Source organism: Cryptotermes secundus, unplaced genomic scaffold, assembly GCF_002891405.2.
Source record: "Cryptotermes secundus unplaced genomic scaffold, Csec_1.0 scaffold1950, whole genome shotgun sequence".
In the NCBI taxonomy this organism is placed as follows: domain Eukaryota; kingdom Metazoa; phylum Arthropoda; class Insecta; order Blattodea; family Kalotermitidae; genus Cryptotermes; species Cryptotermes secundus.
This window is the reverse complement of record NW_019721536.1, coordinates 129,448-148,916: the sequence shown is the minus strand read 5'-3', so window position 1 is coordinate 148,916 and position 19,469 is coordinate 129,448. Positions and strand designations below refer to the sequence as shown.

Sequence of the window (19,469 nt, the reverse complement as noted above, 5' to 3'; positions counted from 1 at the left end):
AGTGGTGAAAGTGAAGTGCACGACAAGCCATGCCATGGGCATCCCTGCTCGGCTGCCACCCCTCACAATGAGCAGCACCTCGATCAGCTCATCTGTACAGATTGGCGGAGAACGACTAGGGAACTGTATGCATGGCTTAATATCGGCTGTAATGCATTGGAAACGATGTTGGGGAAGCTGGATTTCTNCTGGATTATCGCAAAGTTTGTTCCTTATGGGTCCCGCGGATGCTTACACAGGACCACAAAACTCATCAAAAGGAAGTCTGTCAGGACCTGTTGCACCAGTTTGAGGCTGAAGGTGACAAGTTTCTGGACAGCATCATCACCGGAGATGAGACGTGTCACCGCTACGAGCCGGAATCCAAAAGACAGTCCATGGAGTGGTGACATCTGGATTCCCCAAGAAAGAAGAAGTTCAAGACACAGCCATTGGCAGGGAAGGTGATGTGCATGGTCTTTTGAGATAGGCGGGGTGTGATTTTGTTGGATTTCCTGGAGCCTGGTGAGCCTGTCAATTCTGAATGCTACAAGACGACGCTGACTAAGCTGAAAGCCTGCATTTCCTGAGTCAGGCCAGAGAAGCAGACAACCTTTTGCTTGCAGCATGATAACTCTAGACCTCATACCAGTTTGGCGACCACCACGCACATTGCAAAGTTTGGCAGGACTGTTCTACCACATCCACCTTATAGCCCCGATTTAGCACCTTGAGCCTTCCATCTCTTTGAGCCTATGAAAGATGGACTACGTGGGCAGTATTTTCCAGACAATGTTGCTGTCATTGCAGCTGTAAGAAAGTGGCTAGGCTCTGCTGGCGCAGACTTTTACGGGCGCGACATACAGGCTCTTGTACATCGCTGGCAAAAGTGCATAAAGAATGGTGTTGATTATGTGGAAAAATAACGGTAAGTAGCTGAAATCTTGCTCTATTTAACTGCGTTATTATGTTATATTTTAAAAATATTATATTTTAGCGTCCTGTTACACTGATTCATGTCCATAGTTTATGCTAATCGTCTTACAGTGTATACACTTTTTCACTTTATTCTTCACTTCCACACTTATGTTTCAGCACTAATGTGCCATCCTCAGGTGTCTTTATGCACGTTAAACTATTGTATTCCATGCCATGATGTCTTCATACTAAAATGACTAAAATCTATATTCGTCATATATGTCGATGAATTCTAAATAATAAAACTTTTCAGGATTCATCCTGCGTCACACTCAAACATGCGAATTACACCAATCCTCTTTTATGTGAGCATTCTTCCTACATACATTTGTGTATCGTGTTCTGTGTTGTGTTTTGCTCCTGTTACTGCATGCGTTATTATGCTTTCTGTATCTGTTGTAGTTTTCATTGAAAAAAATACGGGGCATTATATACGGAACGCTTCTCGTAGTATGGCAGTGGGAAAGAAGTGTATATGTAAAGAAACCAATATCTTTTGCCTTGCAGGTTTTATGAGCAAAGTGATGCTGAAGTCTCTTGAATGATGTTCTCTGTGCGTCTTGTTTTGGCTGATCATTATATGAGTCCTCCCATCCATGAACTGGATGTGAGTTATTCAGAATTTCGTGGAACGGAAGTTGAACAAGTCCCAGTAATTAGGATATTTGGATCAACTGTTACAGGTATAATCATTTCGATATGAAACCATTATGGTCAGATAATATGAATAACAAAACTTATCATTTTGTTTTGGACACTTAGTGGTGTATTCAATAAGAATTTCTGATTGAACTTAAGACTTTTGGCAGTCACAGTACTGTTGCCACTGCAGTATCTTATAGTTGTATCCATAAATATGTACCAGTCTCTACTGTCATCTTCGAGAAGATGGTAGTCTCTCCTTTGAGAATGCCAGATCTCATGTTTATGTCCCAAATTAAAACTAAATAACAGTTTTATAACTAGCTTTGTTTATCAGAATCCACAAGAAGTTGCTCAGGTCAAAAGAATTGCCAGCCTTTTTGAATCCAAAGGTTTAGTATTATTTTCAGGATAGCCCACCATTGTTCCCTATCCTGAGCCATTCTTCCAAGGGGATCTATTTCAGATTTTCTGACCAAAATATTGTATGAATTTATTCCCTCCCAATCTCATTCTCCTTTATGTGAACATTATGAAAATATTTGGTGAAGGATATGTTATGAATCTTCTCATTTTTCTATTTTTTTTATATCCTCATGTGACTTCCTCTTAATTTCAAATGTTTTGTCAACACTGTTCTTGGATATTCTCAGTCCCTTAACACATTGCAGACCGGTGGTTTAAACATTTAAATCACCCTGGGGACCGCCGTTTTTAAACCTACTACCATAACTTGTGCACTGTTCACTTTAAAAATTAATATAAAATCTCCTAATTAATTTTATGAACTGAAATTTTTTGAGAACACTTACCACAGCTCCTAGAAGTGCTTGCGCATGTGATATCTCTGGAAACATTCCCCTTTGTGAAGAGGCATTATGCAGAGTTGCACATTTAGGCAGTTCTACTCTTCTTGTTGTGCTCTGCGCACACACGGCACTGCCTAGAAGGGTGTTTTCTTCTTGCAATATTCACTCTTCACAATTTTCACGAGAATATGTTTCCGCATATCACCAGAGAGTCGGCCAGGGGGGTCTACTTGAGGCCTCCGGCAGGTGTGAACAGATGGCCCCGGCTGCACTACATCTGTGTCTGACATAGGTACTGCCGCCACCGTGACGTCAGTAGCCCAAGCTTTTGCCAGTTTCAACAGAAATGCTTTGTATTTCAAAGTAGAATTTCTGTTTACCTTTTTGAAAACTGTAAATGAATTGAAAATTGCACAGTCTATAAGCCACAGTGCAACTTTCTTTGTCCATTTTACTGTTTTCCTAGGTAGGGAATAATAGGCCAAGAACTGGTAGGCCCTATCATCTCCTTTCATGAACATATTATACTCAGAAATACAAAGAGGCTTCTTTACTTGCCCGTGTCGTCTTTGAACATCGACCATGCTCGAATTGTGAATAGTGGAAACCATATTCACAACGCGAGTATCCCTCCAGGACTGAAGAAGAATGTCCTCCTTCCTCCTGAATGCGGTGTCGCCACGTTTCAGGCGTTTACATTCCTCTTTCAGATTTGGAGGGAGGCCTCTGTTCACCCTAATTGTACCACAAATATGTACTTTCCTTGAAAGTAGGTATTGCTGTCCCGACACTCGCACTTTCAACGGAGCTCTCACTTTCACTTGACACATTTTGGGCAGCCCTGTGGCCCCCTTCACTGTCACTGTCACTGATAATGACCTCGCTATCTAAAGACGAAGCAGTTGGCAAATCTGATAGCTCATCGGAGAACATATGTAATATTTCCTGTCCTCTGAGAGATCACAACTGCTTTCGTCTCTGAGCCATGTTGAACTGGTAGCTGCGTGGTTGATACGTGCAAGCTTGGATTAGAACAAAGCCAGTTTTATTTAGGTTGTAAGAGGAAATGACTCTGGTCGAGTTACTAGATAAGGCAGCAATCATTCCCGAGGTCATCTACGCAGTAGTTACGATTCAACGAAGCCACACAGCGGTATATAGCGTTTTGCAACATAATGTGACCGTAGAGGGCCATATGGCCCGCCTGGTCCGCAACGCTTGGAAACGTAGAGGACCATATGGCCCGTCCGGTCTGCAATGTGTTAATATGAGAAACCTTGGGTCACACTCATATAAAAACATCACATTTCATGTTTACTGAAAGACAGTCTCCATTTAATTTGGAGCCATGATAGCGTGGTTGGTATAGCAACTGGCTAAGGGCTGGACGACCAAGGGATTGGATTTCGTGTCCCAGTAAGGTCAAGAGTTTTCTCTTTTCCACATTGTTCAGACTTGCAAAATCTCACCTGATATTCAGTTATGGGAACAGCAGTGGAGGGTCAGTGAATGCTAGTAACTATACTTCCCACCTCCAGGATCCCAGGAGAAGATCTTCCTCTTGCACCAGAGGGCTCAGTTCCTGCTGCCAAGAGGAAGTAGTAATTAGCTCACCAGAGCTTTCATGTGAAGGGCCTAGGAGGGTAAAATTGAATGTCTCTTGTTATGCCACCAGTTATTCCGTGGAGATGGGGGGCGTGGAGGTATCCCCACTGTCACCTTTTGTACTGCAGTCAGAGGGGTAGGACTAAGGAAACGACTGAATAGCTTCCTCTATCGTTGCTTCGTTGCCTAGGGGCTCACTGTTTACCGGGCTTGGCTGGAGGGCGCGGGTGCGAAATGTGGTAATGGAGGAAATCACAACAGAAACCCACATCCTCACCCTATGCTACCCTATATTAGTATAAACACAATCAATATACAGTTATACACATTTTGGTACTATCACAATAAAAGAGCCGACTGGTGTCGGGTTACACATTACACTTGGCTACCTCTGATCACTCAGTTGGATCACTCTTACGCCCTGTACACTTTTGTAACGTTCCTAGCTCAAGTCCCATTGGAAGAGTTACACTTTAATAATGTCACAATTATTATGCATGGCGATAAGAGTAGTTCCACTTACTTGGGTTGGATCTGCAGACGGATGGCGTTGCCGGGTGTCGAGTCGGTGCCCATTCTGACATAGCCTGCAGCCGCAATTGGCCAAAATTACTGTTATAATAATCCCTTACTAATTTGGTCCCTGGGTTATATACCCCTATTTATGCTTACTCATTATTTTCCCGGAGGGTGTAAGTCCGCCTCCAATGACGTCTTATCCCAAGGTGGGTGATCTCGTTGGCTAGGATCCTAAGGGGACACACCCCCTTCTACTGCTAAACCGTTTGGCTAACACTTTTACCTCCAAACGTCCCCCCATCACACAAGTGTAGCTGGGCATTCCCTCGTGGCAAGCCAGTGTCTGTCTAAATCCATACGCAGAAATTCCTTTAAGTTGTTTAACCTTTCTTACATCCGCTTTCGTACCTCTTACAAATATTTCCCAAGACTAAATCTATTCCAACCAATATTTTTCCCTAAAATACAAAAAAGTTAATACTCTGTTAACATATTGCCGGGGGTTGGCCTTCACTGCACCACATCTCTTAATGAAAGGGTAAAAGGTCTGCCCATCAAAAGAAAGAAATGTTTGACAAGGAGACGAGTTTGGCCAGAAAGCAGTCTATTTTGAGGAAACTGGGGTCTCATTAGTGGGTCCACCTGGGACATGTGGTTGGGATTCTGATGCCCTTGTTGGTGAATCCTGCTGTGAGCTGCCCAAAAGAAGATGGCAGTATATCAGTACCTTGCCTGGTACTCTTTGGCTATAGCTAAGGTCAAGCCTGTCAAAGCGCCTGAGCAACACCAGGGCACAAAATGGGCCCAGTGGAGGTCTCAGTGCTTGAGGGGCAGCTAGAAGTTGTCCAGTCTAAGCTGATATAATACAAATTAATTTATGTATACCAGCAAATTTATCAGAAGTAAGAAGCTGTTCATGTGGTAGCCTGTTGTACATTTGAACCTTGAGGCTAAACCCAAGTGTGAGAGCATCAGATGACATGTTTTTAGAAGAGAGTGCTGGTTGCAAGCTTATTTTAAATACAAAATCCAACATTGATGTTGATTAATGTGATGCATGTTAGGGCTGTAACATTAAATAATGACCTTTTACAGCATTTTGTATACAGTTTTCCTGTTTATACTTCTGTGCTTGAAAGAACTGACTTGTTTGATGGAGCAGATTCCTCTTTGGGAAGCTAATAGTCATTCAGATAGTAAAGAAATTTCCCACCTTTTAAAGAACCCTGTGGTTCCATTACCATTTTTGAAATGCCTGCCACTGGACTGCATCCTGAACCTGTTGAATCCAGTCCACACTCTCACGCCACATTCTGTGAAGATGCATGTTGATATTCTTCCATCTATGCCTGCGTCTTCCAAATGATCTTTCCTTTCAGGTTTTCTGAGCAAATTTTGTACACATTTCTCAGCTCCCATGTATGCTGCTTATGCCCCTCATCTGATCCTCCTTGATTTGATTAGCTTAATAGTATCTGCTGAAAAGAGTACAAAGTATGAAGTGTCTCATAATGCAGTTCCCCTTCCCCCCCTCTGGTACTGCTGTGCAAAAGAAGAATATAAGTGTAAATTACAGAAATTTAGCATTCAGGTCATTTGTTTGGAGTCACTGATATTGAACTTTAAATGAAGGAAAACTTGAAATTACCCAGCATATGGGGATTCCTTCACATTCAGATTTATCATCCGATTAAATTGAAGGAAACATATCTTTGTGGTCATGATTGACTGAACTGTATGTTGCAGCTGAGTCTGTAACACTTCTGTCTGTATTCAGGATGCCCTGACAAGCTATCTGGGCTGAAGTTTTCTTGGTTTTCCACAATCTGGCAGATTCTGGACTGGTACCTGAAATAGATCGTAGCCATATCCTTCCATGTTCTTTCCAATTAATTTATCCGTATACTTATTATTTGACCTTATATAGTCTGAGCTTCTAAAGTCTTATTATATAAACCATGAACAAACAATGGTATTGATTGTATTAACATCTGAGATAGTTGTGTTTGTTTGTTCTTACAGATGATTTTAATTTTTTTAATCTTCCTTTTGCAGGAAAGAAAACATGCTTGCACGTCCATGGAGTTTTTCCATACATGTACATTCCATTTGAAGGATCTGGAGCACATGACAGACTCATGTATCAGATAGCATCCAGCTTGGATAAGGCCCTAAATATATCACTGGGAAAAGCAAATGCTACAGTGCAACATGTTTTCAAAATGACCCTTGTATCTGGACTGTAAGTTTTTTGTTCATTGGCATGGTATGGTGTAAGAGAGAAGAAGCAAATCCTAAAGCTTCTTACCTGTATATTTTCTTTTTTCAGAAACAGGGCTCTGACAGTCCAGAGTAATGACAGCATAACCAGTGCATCTGTTGAGCAGAAAATTTCATTATTATACAGTACTTACATTGATTTTGTTAATATTATGTAGAATATGAAAACTTGAGCTTTTAGGCCTGACACCATATGGAAATCTCAAGTTGAAATTGTCAGATACTTTAAGTTTGGATAATGAACGTCTCATTAGCCTTGCTTGTTACATTGAAATTTCTGTTTAACGAATTCTACTGGAATGGTTTTTCATACATCAAATATGGGTTTTCATTAAATGGACGTTATGCAACAAATATGCATAACTACTAATTATAATCATTTAGCTAACATAAGATTCCTCCTCTTCACAGCCACCATAGCAAACAGCAAACAAAAGAAACACTCTTGAAGAAATTCAAAACTTATAATATCACTCATCAAAGATTACGGTTGAGAGTGATGATTGGATAGAGAGAAAAAATGCTAGTACCAGTTGTCATTTCAGCCATAGTGACACTAAATGGGCGTATGAAAATTGAACACTAAATGCAGGTTATTTAATAAATTGAAATTCATTAGATGCAGAAGAAATGTACTGTTAAATGGGACTTTGACTGGGACCACAAGAAATGTTGACCAAATACCGTATTTTAGTGCATATATGATAAAATATATGCACTAAAATACGGTATTTGGTCAACATTTCTTGTGGTCCCAGTCAAAGTCCCATTTAACAGTACATTTCTTCTGCATCTAATGAATTTCAATTTATTAAATAACCTGCATTTAGTGTTCAATTTTCATACGCCCATTTAGTGTCACTATGGCTGAAATGACAACTGGTACTAGCATTTTTTCTCTCTATCCAATCATCACTCTCAACCGTAATCTTTGATGAGTGATATTATAAGTTTTGAATTTCTTCAAGAGTGTTTCTTTTGTTTGCTGTTTGCTATGGTGGCTGTGAAGAGGAGGAATCTTATGTTAGCTAAATGATTATAATTAGTAGTTATGCATATTTGTTGCATAACGTCCATTTAATGAAAACCCATATTTGATGTATGAAAAACCATTCCAGTAGAGTTCGTTAAACAGAAATTTCAATGTAACAAGCAAGGCTAATGAGACGTGTGGAAAGCAAATGGAAAAACTACCACATTATCACTTTTCCTGGATAGTCTCTTCCCAAAAACAGAAGATCGCATTAAGTGGAGGAACTGTTTTGGAAGAGGCTGTGGACCTGTCGTCTGACAGATTACTCATGAATGAATGAATGAATTTTATCATAGCTGAACATATTTCTCTTAATTACAAGGTCTACGGTTTTTAGAGCAGCAAAGAGTTATATTGTGGGTATTGTTTTGGAGGTACAGTAGGCCCCAAAATATACAGTACTAAAATGAAAAGACATCCTGTTGATACCACTGTCTATTCATGTGAAGGCCCCTTGCACTACAGAACCTTCTGAAATCCTGAAGAAATGGTCCAATCACCATGTCTCGTAGCATTCTTGGGTGATGGTAAGAGCATTGCCTTCCTCATCCTCATTGAAATAAGGGCCTAATATACCATGTGCTGAGATGGCACACCATATCGTCACACGTGTACTATGTACGGTTTCTGGACGATAACATCTGGCTGCTCAAGACCAAGGAAGCGAGTTGTCCAGTGACCACTTCCATATGAGTGGAAATAATACTCAACTATGAATACTTTTTCCTCCTTCGAGAGACCCATTCCCAAAAACTGCACAACACCACTTCCTTTTCACTACTGGGAACACCTGTGGCTGGAGCTGTGCCCCTTTGACAAACACATGTTCATTTGAGATGCGCAAGTTTCAGTACTTTACTTTTGGCACAGACTGTAGTTATGCTCCTCTGAATTGTTGGTACCCACTAGAGCATGATATCATAAAGTTAAAGACCATGGTGCCTTCTTAGTTTCTTTGTGCCATGCTGCAGGCAACTGAATTTCTATTTTATTATTACTGCAGTTTTATCTGCAAGGTTTGTGAGAATGTAGGTTTAATGTTTTTTGTGTGTAATGTCTCTTCATGTTGGATATAAAGCTTTGTAAGGTTTTCCTCAGTCTCTCCAAGCATCGGGATGTACCTAGAAATAGGCTATAGCCACTGGCTCCTCAGTCATATCATGTTTACCAATTGTAAGCATCCTCTTGTACCAGTCACTTCTCCATACCTTCTACGGTTGAAATAGCATTGTTAGAAAATGTCTGATACATCCACCATACATATTGTGATGTATTTGCACTATGCAGGACACCCACCCCCCTCCAGCGGTGCTGTAACAGCATCGGAGCAACTGCCGCTGCTACGGTAACAAGCCAGTCAACACTCCACCCCCCTCCCCCTTGGTGATGTAACAGCACTTCCCACAGTGACATAACAAGGGACACCGCGGTTACTACACAGCAATAAACAACTCGGTAGCGTTACCCAGCAACACCTGTAAACACGACGTTATGCAACAGTGGTAGCTATCACATAACTGTTTTCTGTATTGTCAATGCAGAAGCTACATAATGAGAGGATTACCAGAGTAACCAGTGATTTGCAGTCTCTCATTCACCGGAGTGAATGGAAACAGAAGTAATTGTGATACTGCCGATGGGAGTAGTTGTGAGACTGTAAATTGTGTAAATGTAAGAGCGAATGTGCAATAAATTCGCTACATCCAATACAGCGTGAAGTTATTTGTCGCATGACATATATCCAACACGTGACAATTTGATGACAGAAGTGTCTACGAACTGAAACACGCCTCGCTTTAAGAGCAATTGTTGAATTCACAAATGCATTGAGTGTTATCCTAGAAAAAATGGAGAAGCAAGATATACAGTGAATAATTGAAATGCTGGCAAAATTAGATGCCAACCAAGAAAACTTAAACGCCAACCAGGTGAAGGTGGCGGCTGACAGGAAAGCCTGGCGAGAAGAGATGGCTGCTTGGTGAGAAAAGACTGCCGCAGAAACGGAAGCCATCCAAGCAGAAATGAGAGCCATTCAGGCAAGGAAAAAAGCCATGCAAAAAAGGATGGACACCAGGCACGAGGAGATGTTCACATTTAAACTTGAAATAGAGGAAGAGATGATGGCCTGTCAAGAAACGACGGAGGCACGTCTAGAAGAGGAATAGCTGGCCTCAGTGGACACGAAACCTGAGGTGGCAGAACAAGAAGAGGTCCCCATAGAAGACACCATAATGATACCGGTCAGAGAACCTGAGGAAGAAGTGACGTCATTTACCCGAAAAGAGACGATGGCCTACCAAGAGATGGAGCCAAGTCTAGGAGAAAAACTGCTGACCTCAGTGGACAGGAAACCTTAGGTGGCCCAAAAACGAGAAGCCCCCGATGAAGATGCCGTAGTGAAACCGGTTAAGGGACAGAAGAGGAGGCATAAGGGCAAGAAGCAAGCTGCAGGGCGACGCGGAGAGCCGAAGAAACTGACCCAAGAAGATTGTGGATCCCGGATGGAGTTGGCTGCTGCCTGCAGGAAGGCGTCCTGCCGTGCAACAGTGGCATGGCGTAAGAGGAGCATCTTCAGGGAGATTTGGACATTACTTAACAGTAGTAGCTATCATGTAACTGTTTTCTTTGTTGTCAGTGCAGAAGCTACACAACGAGAGGATTACCAAAGTAACCAGTCATTTGCAGTCTTATCATTTGCTGGAGTGCATGGAAACAGGAGAAGTAATTGTGATACTGCCGATGGCAGTAGTTGTGAGGCTGTAAATTGTGTAAATGTAAGCGTGAATATGCAGTAAATTCACTATATCCAATATGGTGTGAAGTTATTTGTTGCGTGACATACCCAACATGTGACAATATGCTTGAAGGAAAGGCGATCATTGCTTGGCATTAAAGATGTGTATGACAAGTGAAACACATTTCAATCCTAGAATTCTCATATGTTTGCAAAATTGCAACAGTCGTGACTAGGATTGCCATTATGAATATGTTGCTGCGTGATTGCCATTGTCCATAAATCAGTGCATAGAAAGCTATGTATGTATATATGTAAGGGGTGGGCCATAAAAACCAGCCCCGCACTCCGACCTTCAATGATCTATTGTGCTTCCTCTTGTATTATCCCTTTATTAATCCCACACTCTTAATAAAGTGTAGGACCCTGCTTATGGGGGCATCATAAAAGTCACTTGGTTCCATAAAAAACTGACCCAAGTGATTAAATCTTAAATAAGCTATGGCCTCACTGTCACACAGGATGTGTGTGGCTGATTTGTTTTCTTGTAGGCACCTTTCACAAGTTGGGTTATCTGTCAGTCCCAACTTGAAAAGGTGTCCTTTTAGGTGGTAGTGTCCAGTAAGTAATCCACCCATACCATAGAAAGCTAAGAGTATATTCATAGACAGAATCATACAATAGAAAAAAGTAATGAGCTATCTGTTGGAGAATGGATCGAAGTTCACATTGTCATGAGACTGATGGGGAGGGGAGAAGGGCAGCTTGACTAGTGCATGCTGCTCTGTGTTGAAACTTTGATAATTCCTGTTGCCCCCCCCCCATTCTTCTTCTTTCCATCAAAGGCTAGAATTGGAATTGCATGGTCACAGTTATAGCCAGCATAAAGTTATGGTTGTGCAATCAGTGGTCTGAGTCGGATCATGAGCGTGGAAGTGGTGTATAGTGGTCATGTGTAAACACATGAAACAGTGTGTACATTAAGGTGAGAAGCTAATTCAGCACTTGTAATGCAAGACAGTGCAACCTTGATATTACAACAGTTTATGAAGTTTATAAAAATTCTGGTTCTAACAGATATTCATAATATACCACAATTTTTGAAGTATGTAACTACGCATTCCTCATCCAGAGATCAGTTACATAGAATGCAGTATGGTATCAAGGATTGAAGTAATGTTGTTATAGCTGTATGTCTTCTTTTCCTCTTTTTCTTCTTTTGTCCATTTTCTTCTTTCATCTTGTTGCACACCTATGCAACACACGCCCAATTCTATGCTGTAGCAGGATATCCCCTTAAAAAAAATTATTTTTCATGCAGACCCCTAACCATACATATATGTCACAAATGACAAAACAATTCCGTCCAGTGTGACTGTTGAAGCTTTTACTACTTCCCTTCTTAGCACCCTAACATGTTTCGGTCCTTATAGACTGTCATCGGAGGGAACGACAATACTTTTAGAAACTACTATTACATTGGGTGTTTTGATTTTTAAAATACATAAATATACAATATTTGTAATATACACTTTCTACAAAATCCAAATTTCTTACAACTACAGCAACTGTCTTTGATGCATTAAAGTTTTTTTTTAAACTTTTTGTTATTTGTGTTAAAATCCTTTAACCAAATAGGTCTGTGTCCCTTGTCCATTCATTTTCTTGATGGGGCCGAACTTGTGCCGCCTGTCTTTCTTGGGAAGGCAGTTCTTGTTGTTGTCCTATATTTGTTCATAGCGTGCTATGTTGTTATCTCTATATTTATTTAATTTGTCATTTTTTTTGACTGGTTCCCTTTATTTGTTTAAAACAACCATGGTCCTAAATTATTGTGTTCATTTTTTCTGCAGAAGAATGAGTTTGATCTATAATTGCAGGCCATTTTATGGATTCCACACTAAAGAGCACCAGTACTTCAAAATCTATTTTTATAACCCACTTATGGTCAAGAAGGCTGCTGAGTTGTTACAGGTAATGTAAATGCAAGAGTTTTTAACCTGTAGATGCTTTTAGGATATATCATACGTCTTTTCTAAAATAAATTAATATCAAGACCATTGAGATAAGCATAATTGTGTATGTTGTTTTTGAAGTATGTGTATTCTAAATTGAAGTGTTTTTCACTGTTCACAGGATTTAAATGTTATATATGCCAAATGAATTGTTTATTGTGTATTTCAGAGTGGTGCAATCCTGAACAAGATATACCAACCACATGAAGCCCATCTTCCTTATATCCTTCAGTTCATGATAGACTATAATTTGTATGGAATGAACCATGTTAATCTCAAAAATGTAAAATTCAGGAGGGACCCAGAAAACCCAGGTGAGGTACACATGAATTGTATGTACTGCATGTTCTAGGAGGAACTTTACTATTTGCTTCTTTAAATAATTAAATCTCCATAAACAGACTAGCACGAATAAGATATATAAGCGATAGAATGTACTGTACACAACAACAATCAGTATTCAAAACAATGAACATGAATGTATAAAGGCTCCCACACACAGACGTTATACTCAGCTCGGTACGGTACGGGACGATATCTAATTACATTGCGGTAAATGGAGGTCCGCAAACTGGCGCGGTACTGTGAGGAACATGATATTATCGCAGTCGGTATATCGCCTCGGTATTTCGGTCTACCGAGCGCACTCGGTAGACCGCGCGGTGTCGCAGCGGTAAATAGTCATGGATAAGTATTTGGAGGAAGAAGTTTTGCTTTTAGCTGTCGCTCTTGATGAAGACGAAGGTGAATCCCAGCAAGTATTTTACTGAACACTAAATCTGCGTAGTTCTTTTCCTCCAAATATTCAGTATGTCATATATATGTACAAATATTTACAATTCCATAACGAGTCTCTAATTAAGTACATATAAGTGGTTGCTATGTGTGTTCGTATTTTAGGCGAAAGAGACGAATCACTTGGATTCATGATATAAACTTGTCAAGAGAGGAACTGGGGGAGTTTTATACATTGATACCTCAACTCCTGAAGGACGAAAAACGGTTGTACATATATTTCAGGATGAAAATTGACAGGTTTGATTGAAATCCTGAGAGCCATCGGGCAAGAAGATTTCACTAAACAATATACCAATTGGTGGAGGCCTATTCTTGCCATGAAGTGGAGAATTTTTTGAGACCCATAGAACTGAAAGGAGGAAATATAAAACACATTGTATCAGCAGCGTGTTTGCTTCATAATTTTCTACGTCTCAAAAACTGTGATGAAAAGTACAGGGAAGAACTGCTACGAGTGGAGCCATTGGAAGGAGAAATGTTCCCTATCCAGCCTTTACGTCTCCCAAGGGCGGCAAACGTTAGCTACGCCATTAGAGAGCGGTTTGTTGCGTACTTCAACTAGATGACTGCTCCTGGAATTCGTGTTAGTGAACGGAACTGATGCATAGCCTACACTAAGAATGCCCACAGTTACGGTGTACTTAACCCTATATAAATATATACAAATTTTTCTACTTGCTGTCTCTGTTCATTGTAACAGCCAATTCCTTCCACTTTCTATCCTTAGCATGTGAATCCTTGTACATCGAATGACGAGTATCGTACAATAAAGCATTTTCTTTGACGAACTCTATTATTTGTTCCATTTCGCTACCCATGTCGTTTCACGTACGTATAGATACTGATTGAGTGTGAGTCATGGCCAGCTGGTTATCGGGTGTCAAAGATTCCTGAGTTCCGAGTGTTGTGTCTGTGTGCACGGCCCACTCGGTAAACAGCCGCTTTCGTCCCGAGTGCTATATCGCCCCAAATCGTATCGTGTCTGTGTGTGGGAGCCTTAAGGTTTGGGCCTTCTTGGCCTGTGCACCATGACCACAGTGATCTATTGTGCCTTTAACAAAGAAGATACTACTGCATCAACATTTGCTTTTATTAGTTTTAATAAAGACGCAACATGTTTTGACCCTTTCATGGGTCATCTTCAGGCATACAATGTACCAGTGTGAGCTGTTGAGTTGCATTCAATTGTCATTTTTCAGTGAATAAGGATCCTTATTGCATCTTGAAAATGAAATTCAAAAGTAAATGTATAACAAAACTTGGGCAGAATTTAAAGCCATAACTTTTAAATAAAAGTTGTATTAAAGTTACAGAATTGAAGATAAAAATTAAAATATTAAAACAAATGAACAAATATTAAGACATGAAAAAATTGAGATAGTTTTTTGTTGGTAAAATTTGGTGACCACTACGTATAGGCTAGGTTTTTAGCCAGATGGAGTGACTACAGCATGGGGGGCTTACATAACGTGATCATCTGAATAGGACAGGTCATGTAGCCATGACCTTGGTAAAGTTTTTTAGAGCTTAACCTTTAAACGCTGGGCTTTTGAAATGTTGGTAAGCTTGAGCAGGCCGGAGTTTATTTAAATGACCGCTGCTGTTGCATGTTTAAATGTCTGTTCCTGTTACGGTTCTTAACAGATTTTAAGCATTGTGTTTTAAAATGCTGTATCTAACAGAATTTTTATGATAAACAGATGGAATTAACTTTGTTTATATCAGCAAAGAACATAGTGTCGCATATTATAACATATGATTTGCAGATTTTTATACATAGAGATATACTTTATTTTCATTTTTTTTTTTATTTTGTTGTGTACTGTAAAAATGATTTCCCGGTTATTCACAGAGTTGTTCTGCATCATAAAATCAGTCCTGCTTGTAACACTTGACATATTTTACCTGGTGTCAGAAAACAGATGGAAGCAATAAAATCATTTGGTCTTCTGCTGGCAATTTTCACGTATTTGTTACACTCTTCATATTTTCGAACCTATTGACTAAACGGTAGAAGAATGAAAGCATTTCTATTCAAGAAAAAGCTAGAGGGAACAAATCAGCGGTCCCTTCTTCACTGCTAAGACATTCCGTTATAGCTGCAAGAGATTATTGCCCTTTCTTTAGTCATGAACGGGCAGTTGCATTGTGGCTGAGATACAGAGTGTGATCTGTTTTCTGTGCGTTCATGATGAAATCAAATACTGTAGTTTCATTTCTGCTTGTATATACATTAAGCAGATAACAACAAAAAAAAGGTATGTACATCGAATTTTACTATATATTTTTAACACATTAATCTGCAGAATCTGCTATAAAAGTACTGGCTCATGGATGAGTTTGGTTGTAACTCATATGTATACTCCTTTTTTTGTTGTTCACTAAGGTATCATTTTAATTCCTCTTTTAGGGTTTTACTCAAGTCTGTCTGGTAATTACTACATTTAAAAATGAATATTTAGGACTGTGTATGTGCGCCCTTCCACTAGTGGATTTTAAATGCCCGACTGGCCAAATCGGGGTACTTTGGCCATGGCGACCATACTCATCATTGGCCTGATCAGGGCACTTCAGGCGTTAAAGGTTAAGCTCAATCTACGGAAATGATGTGTATTAGGTTGTACTTATGAAATTGTATGTGTGTGGGCGGCCCCTGGTTTGATGCTGTCAGTACAATGTAGAGGTACTGGATTACGGATTGACTACTGTATGTAATACTCATTGAAAGTCAGCAGGAAGACATACCCTTATCTTCTTCACATTTCCACGCAGTTCTGTTCCATCTCTTTTATTTGTCTATCATATTATCATTCGTATCCTCTGCCTTCCCCTTCTTGACAGCATAGGTTACTTTTGGTCAAAACATATTATGTGAGAAACAGCAAACTACACTACAAACTACTTCATTTCAATGTTTTTTTTTTTTTCCTGAAGTCCATAGCCTCTGTTTCCACAGGCAAAGGAACACACAACTGTATTTTCTAATACAAAATCTGAAAGTGTACATATGTTATTGAACAATATGTCAAAGCCAGTTGTCAAACAGTGAGAACATCTACTTCTCCTATGAGTGTGAACAAATTATGTTATCATATTGGCTTTTGTATATTAAATTATACAATTTAATGTTTTACACAGATTCTGATTCCTTAAAACAGTAAAATGTAACTGGGTCAGGATTTACATCTTTAGCAAATAATACTAAATTTTGATGTGAAATTTTTGTTTATGATCAAAGTCCATGCCATATATAACATTTGATTCATTAGTTTTCACAGTCAAGTGCAACTAAGTAATAGTCTTCATTTGACCAACCTGTTGCTGTACATAAAATAAAATGTATATTGTACTAGGTGGTTCAAATATGACCGGGACTGATTTTTTTGTAAACAAGGTGCACTGCACAGTAGCTGTGCGACCTTGAGAGATTGTAGCCACGACCTCCACTCTCCCTCCTGTTAGGGTTAGAACCTGTTCAGTGCTGTCTGGGAGTTGCCAGAGTGATGAGTGTACAGAAGGTACCGCAGAGCATGGAACAGTGCATTGTGATCAAATTCCTCGGAGAAAACGTCCCATCCCCTGAAATTCACCACAGACTCCAACAACAGTATGGGGAAGAGTGTCTCTCACGGACCCGCGTGTTTGAGTGGTGTAAGTGCTTTAAGAGAGGGCAGAGAGCTCGTGGAGAATGAACCACATGATCGTCAGCCGCGAACATCAGTCACCAAGCCAAACATTGATCGTGAAGACACACTAATTCGTGAGAGTAGGCGCATCACTATCAATGAACTTGGAGCAATTGTCTTCATCAGTGTTGGTAGTGTAGAAGACATTGTGAAATATCACCTGCACTATTGCAAGGTGAATGTATGGTGGGTACCACACACTTTGACGGACGTGACCAAAATGGTGCGCATGCAAGTTGCCATTCATCTCCTACAGCAGTTCGAAGCAGGTGATGCATTTTTGAAGTCTGTAGTGACCACCAATGAAACTTGGGTGCACTACTTCATTCCCGAGTCCCAGCAATCATCATGCGAGTGGCGGCATACCAGTTCTCCCAAACCCAAGAGAGGACGTAGGAGCCATTCGGCAGGAAAAGTGATGGCAGCCCCCTTCTTGGACTGGCAGGGGGTTATCCATGTAGACTTTCTGACAGATGCCAGAACAGTCAATGCAGCTTATTACTCAGACCTCCTGGCAACAGACGTGAAGGAAAAGATCCGATCCAAGCGGAAGAGAGGTGGAAAGCGGGTAGCCTTCCTCCAAGACAATGCAAGCCCCCATACGGCCAAAACAACAATGGAAACCCTCTGGAAATTGAAATGGAACCTTCTGACACGTCCGCCGTACAGTCCCGATTTGGCACCAAGTGATTTCTACCTGTTCGGAAGGCTGAAATCAGACTTCCAAGGCATGCGGTTTGTGGACAATGACACCGTCATCCAGAATGTTCGGGAATGGATACTCCGCCAACCACAAAACTTTTTTTAAAAGGGCATCAGGATGCTTCCAGAATGTTGGAAATTTGTCAACTATAATAAATTTACACTCACTAAAACTTGTTAAGATTATTCATCTTATGTGTCTTAATTAAAACTTTTGTGTGGTTCATTCATTCATTCTTAGCAGCTAAGAAGGGAACACACATCACAAGACACGGTTTACACAGAAAATAAGAAAAACGACCCCTGTAGTGGAAGAACCACACACAAGTTTTAATTAAGACACGTAAGATGAATAATCTTAACAAGTTTTAGTGAGTGTAAATTTATTATAGTTGACATATACACATTTTAAATGCTTTTTAAATGGTGTTGTGAAGACATATGAGGGCAAGCAATGCAATAGATTAGCGTAATTAGGGCACCTGATGATGGGACTATGTTGCCGAAACATGTCGTGAAGTAACAGGTGAAATTGAGTGCACTACAAGACGGCCACTGTATACATATTGTGGATGAAAATCAGTGCAACAGGACGCTAAAATATAACATTCTCAACTTTACTTTGCAGCAGTAATGGTCTTGCCTGGATTCAGGAAGTTGTAGTGCATGACACCAGTGGCAGGCCACCAGTGATCCTAACCATTTTTTGACAGAACTTGGGCATTCAGAAGTGCTTTGGAACTTCATTATAGAGAAGCCTCTGGGAGGATTATCGGAAATTGTCATATAAGATGCACTTTTTGTCGCACATCACAATTCTATCAAGAAACGCTCATTTTTATTGTGCAAAAGCAGCAGAGAACACACTTCATAATGACTATTTGATTTTCATCCCATTCATGTGGAACCCACTTGTCGAACCTTTTAACTTTTCTGATTTGGCTTAATTGGCAGGAAAGCATTGCAGGGTGAAGGCGAAAGTTGTATGCCATCTTTCAGGTGGTTGGGCATGGGTTAGCCTCCACTGAAACTCTTGAGTTAGGTCATGCCATAGCCCAGGCAGTTAGTCACTGGCTTCCCACCTCAGTGGCCTGGGTTTTAGCCCAGGTCAGATCATGTGAGATTTGTGGTGGATAAACTGGCACTGGGCTGGTTGTCTCCAAGTACTTCGATTCCCATGCCAATCATTCCACTGGCTGCTCCACATTTATCACCATCTAGAATCTGGGACTGGTACAGTAGGCCAATTAGTGGCCAACATACCAAGTGGACTCAGTCTCACCCCACCCCAAAAAACTAAAAAACAAGAACTTAGTTGAGTGTTGTCGACAACTAGGAGATGCCCCGACCCTCATCTTCTTCAAGACTCAGATCACCACTATGAAACATCTTGAACAGAAATTGAACTGTGCGCCTGTTATCTGTTTCCTCACTTACTTACTTGAGATTTTGTACAGTTTACCCTGTGCACTGTCCAAGTTTAAACTCATACAAGTAAATTACATGAATTTCTTCCCCCCCCCCCCCTTCTAGTAGTCTAAATGGAAGAAAAGTGAATGACAGAGTAAAACCAGATATCACTGTTAAATAGAAAAAAAGTTTTAGTATATTTAGCTGTTACTAGAAGCAAATATAATAGAGCCGTTACTGGTTAATGCTCACAAACAAACACATCTCCACAGCAAAAGA

The 19,469-nt window shown here is 40.3% G+C and overlaps 1 protein-coding gene across 4 annotated transcripts in view; it reads left to right on the top strand.

The window, feature by feature from the left end:
* The window catches only part of LOC111875580 (DNA polymerase zeta catalytic subunit), a 156,311-nt gene that overhangs the window by 18,574 nt on the left and 118,268 nt on the right, over positions 1 to 19,469 (top strand). For 3 of the 4 annotated variants that reach the window (XM_023871931.2, XM_033755865.1, XM_023871932.2), the window contains exons 2-5: positions 1,465 to 1,640; positions 6,588 to 6,774; positions 12,460 to 12,553; positions 12,764 to 12,908. In XM_023871931.2, the coding sequence (XP_023727699.1) occupies positions 1,499 to 1,640; positions 6,588 to 6,774; positions 12,460 to 12,553; positions 12,764 to 12,908 (568 nt within the window). In that variant the 5' untranslated portion in view covers positions 1,465 to 1,498. The remainder of the gene's footprint in view (positions 1 to 1,464; positions 1,641 to 6,587; positions 6,775 to 12,459; positions 12,554 to 12,763; positions 12,909 to 19,469) is intronic. The other variant, XM_033755866.1, reaches the window with a different exon arrangement.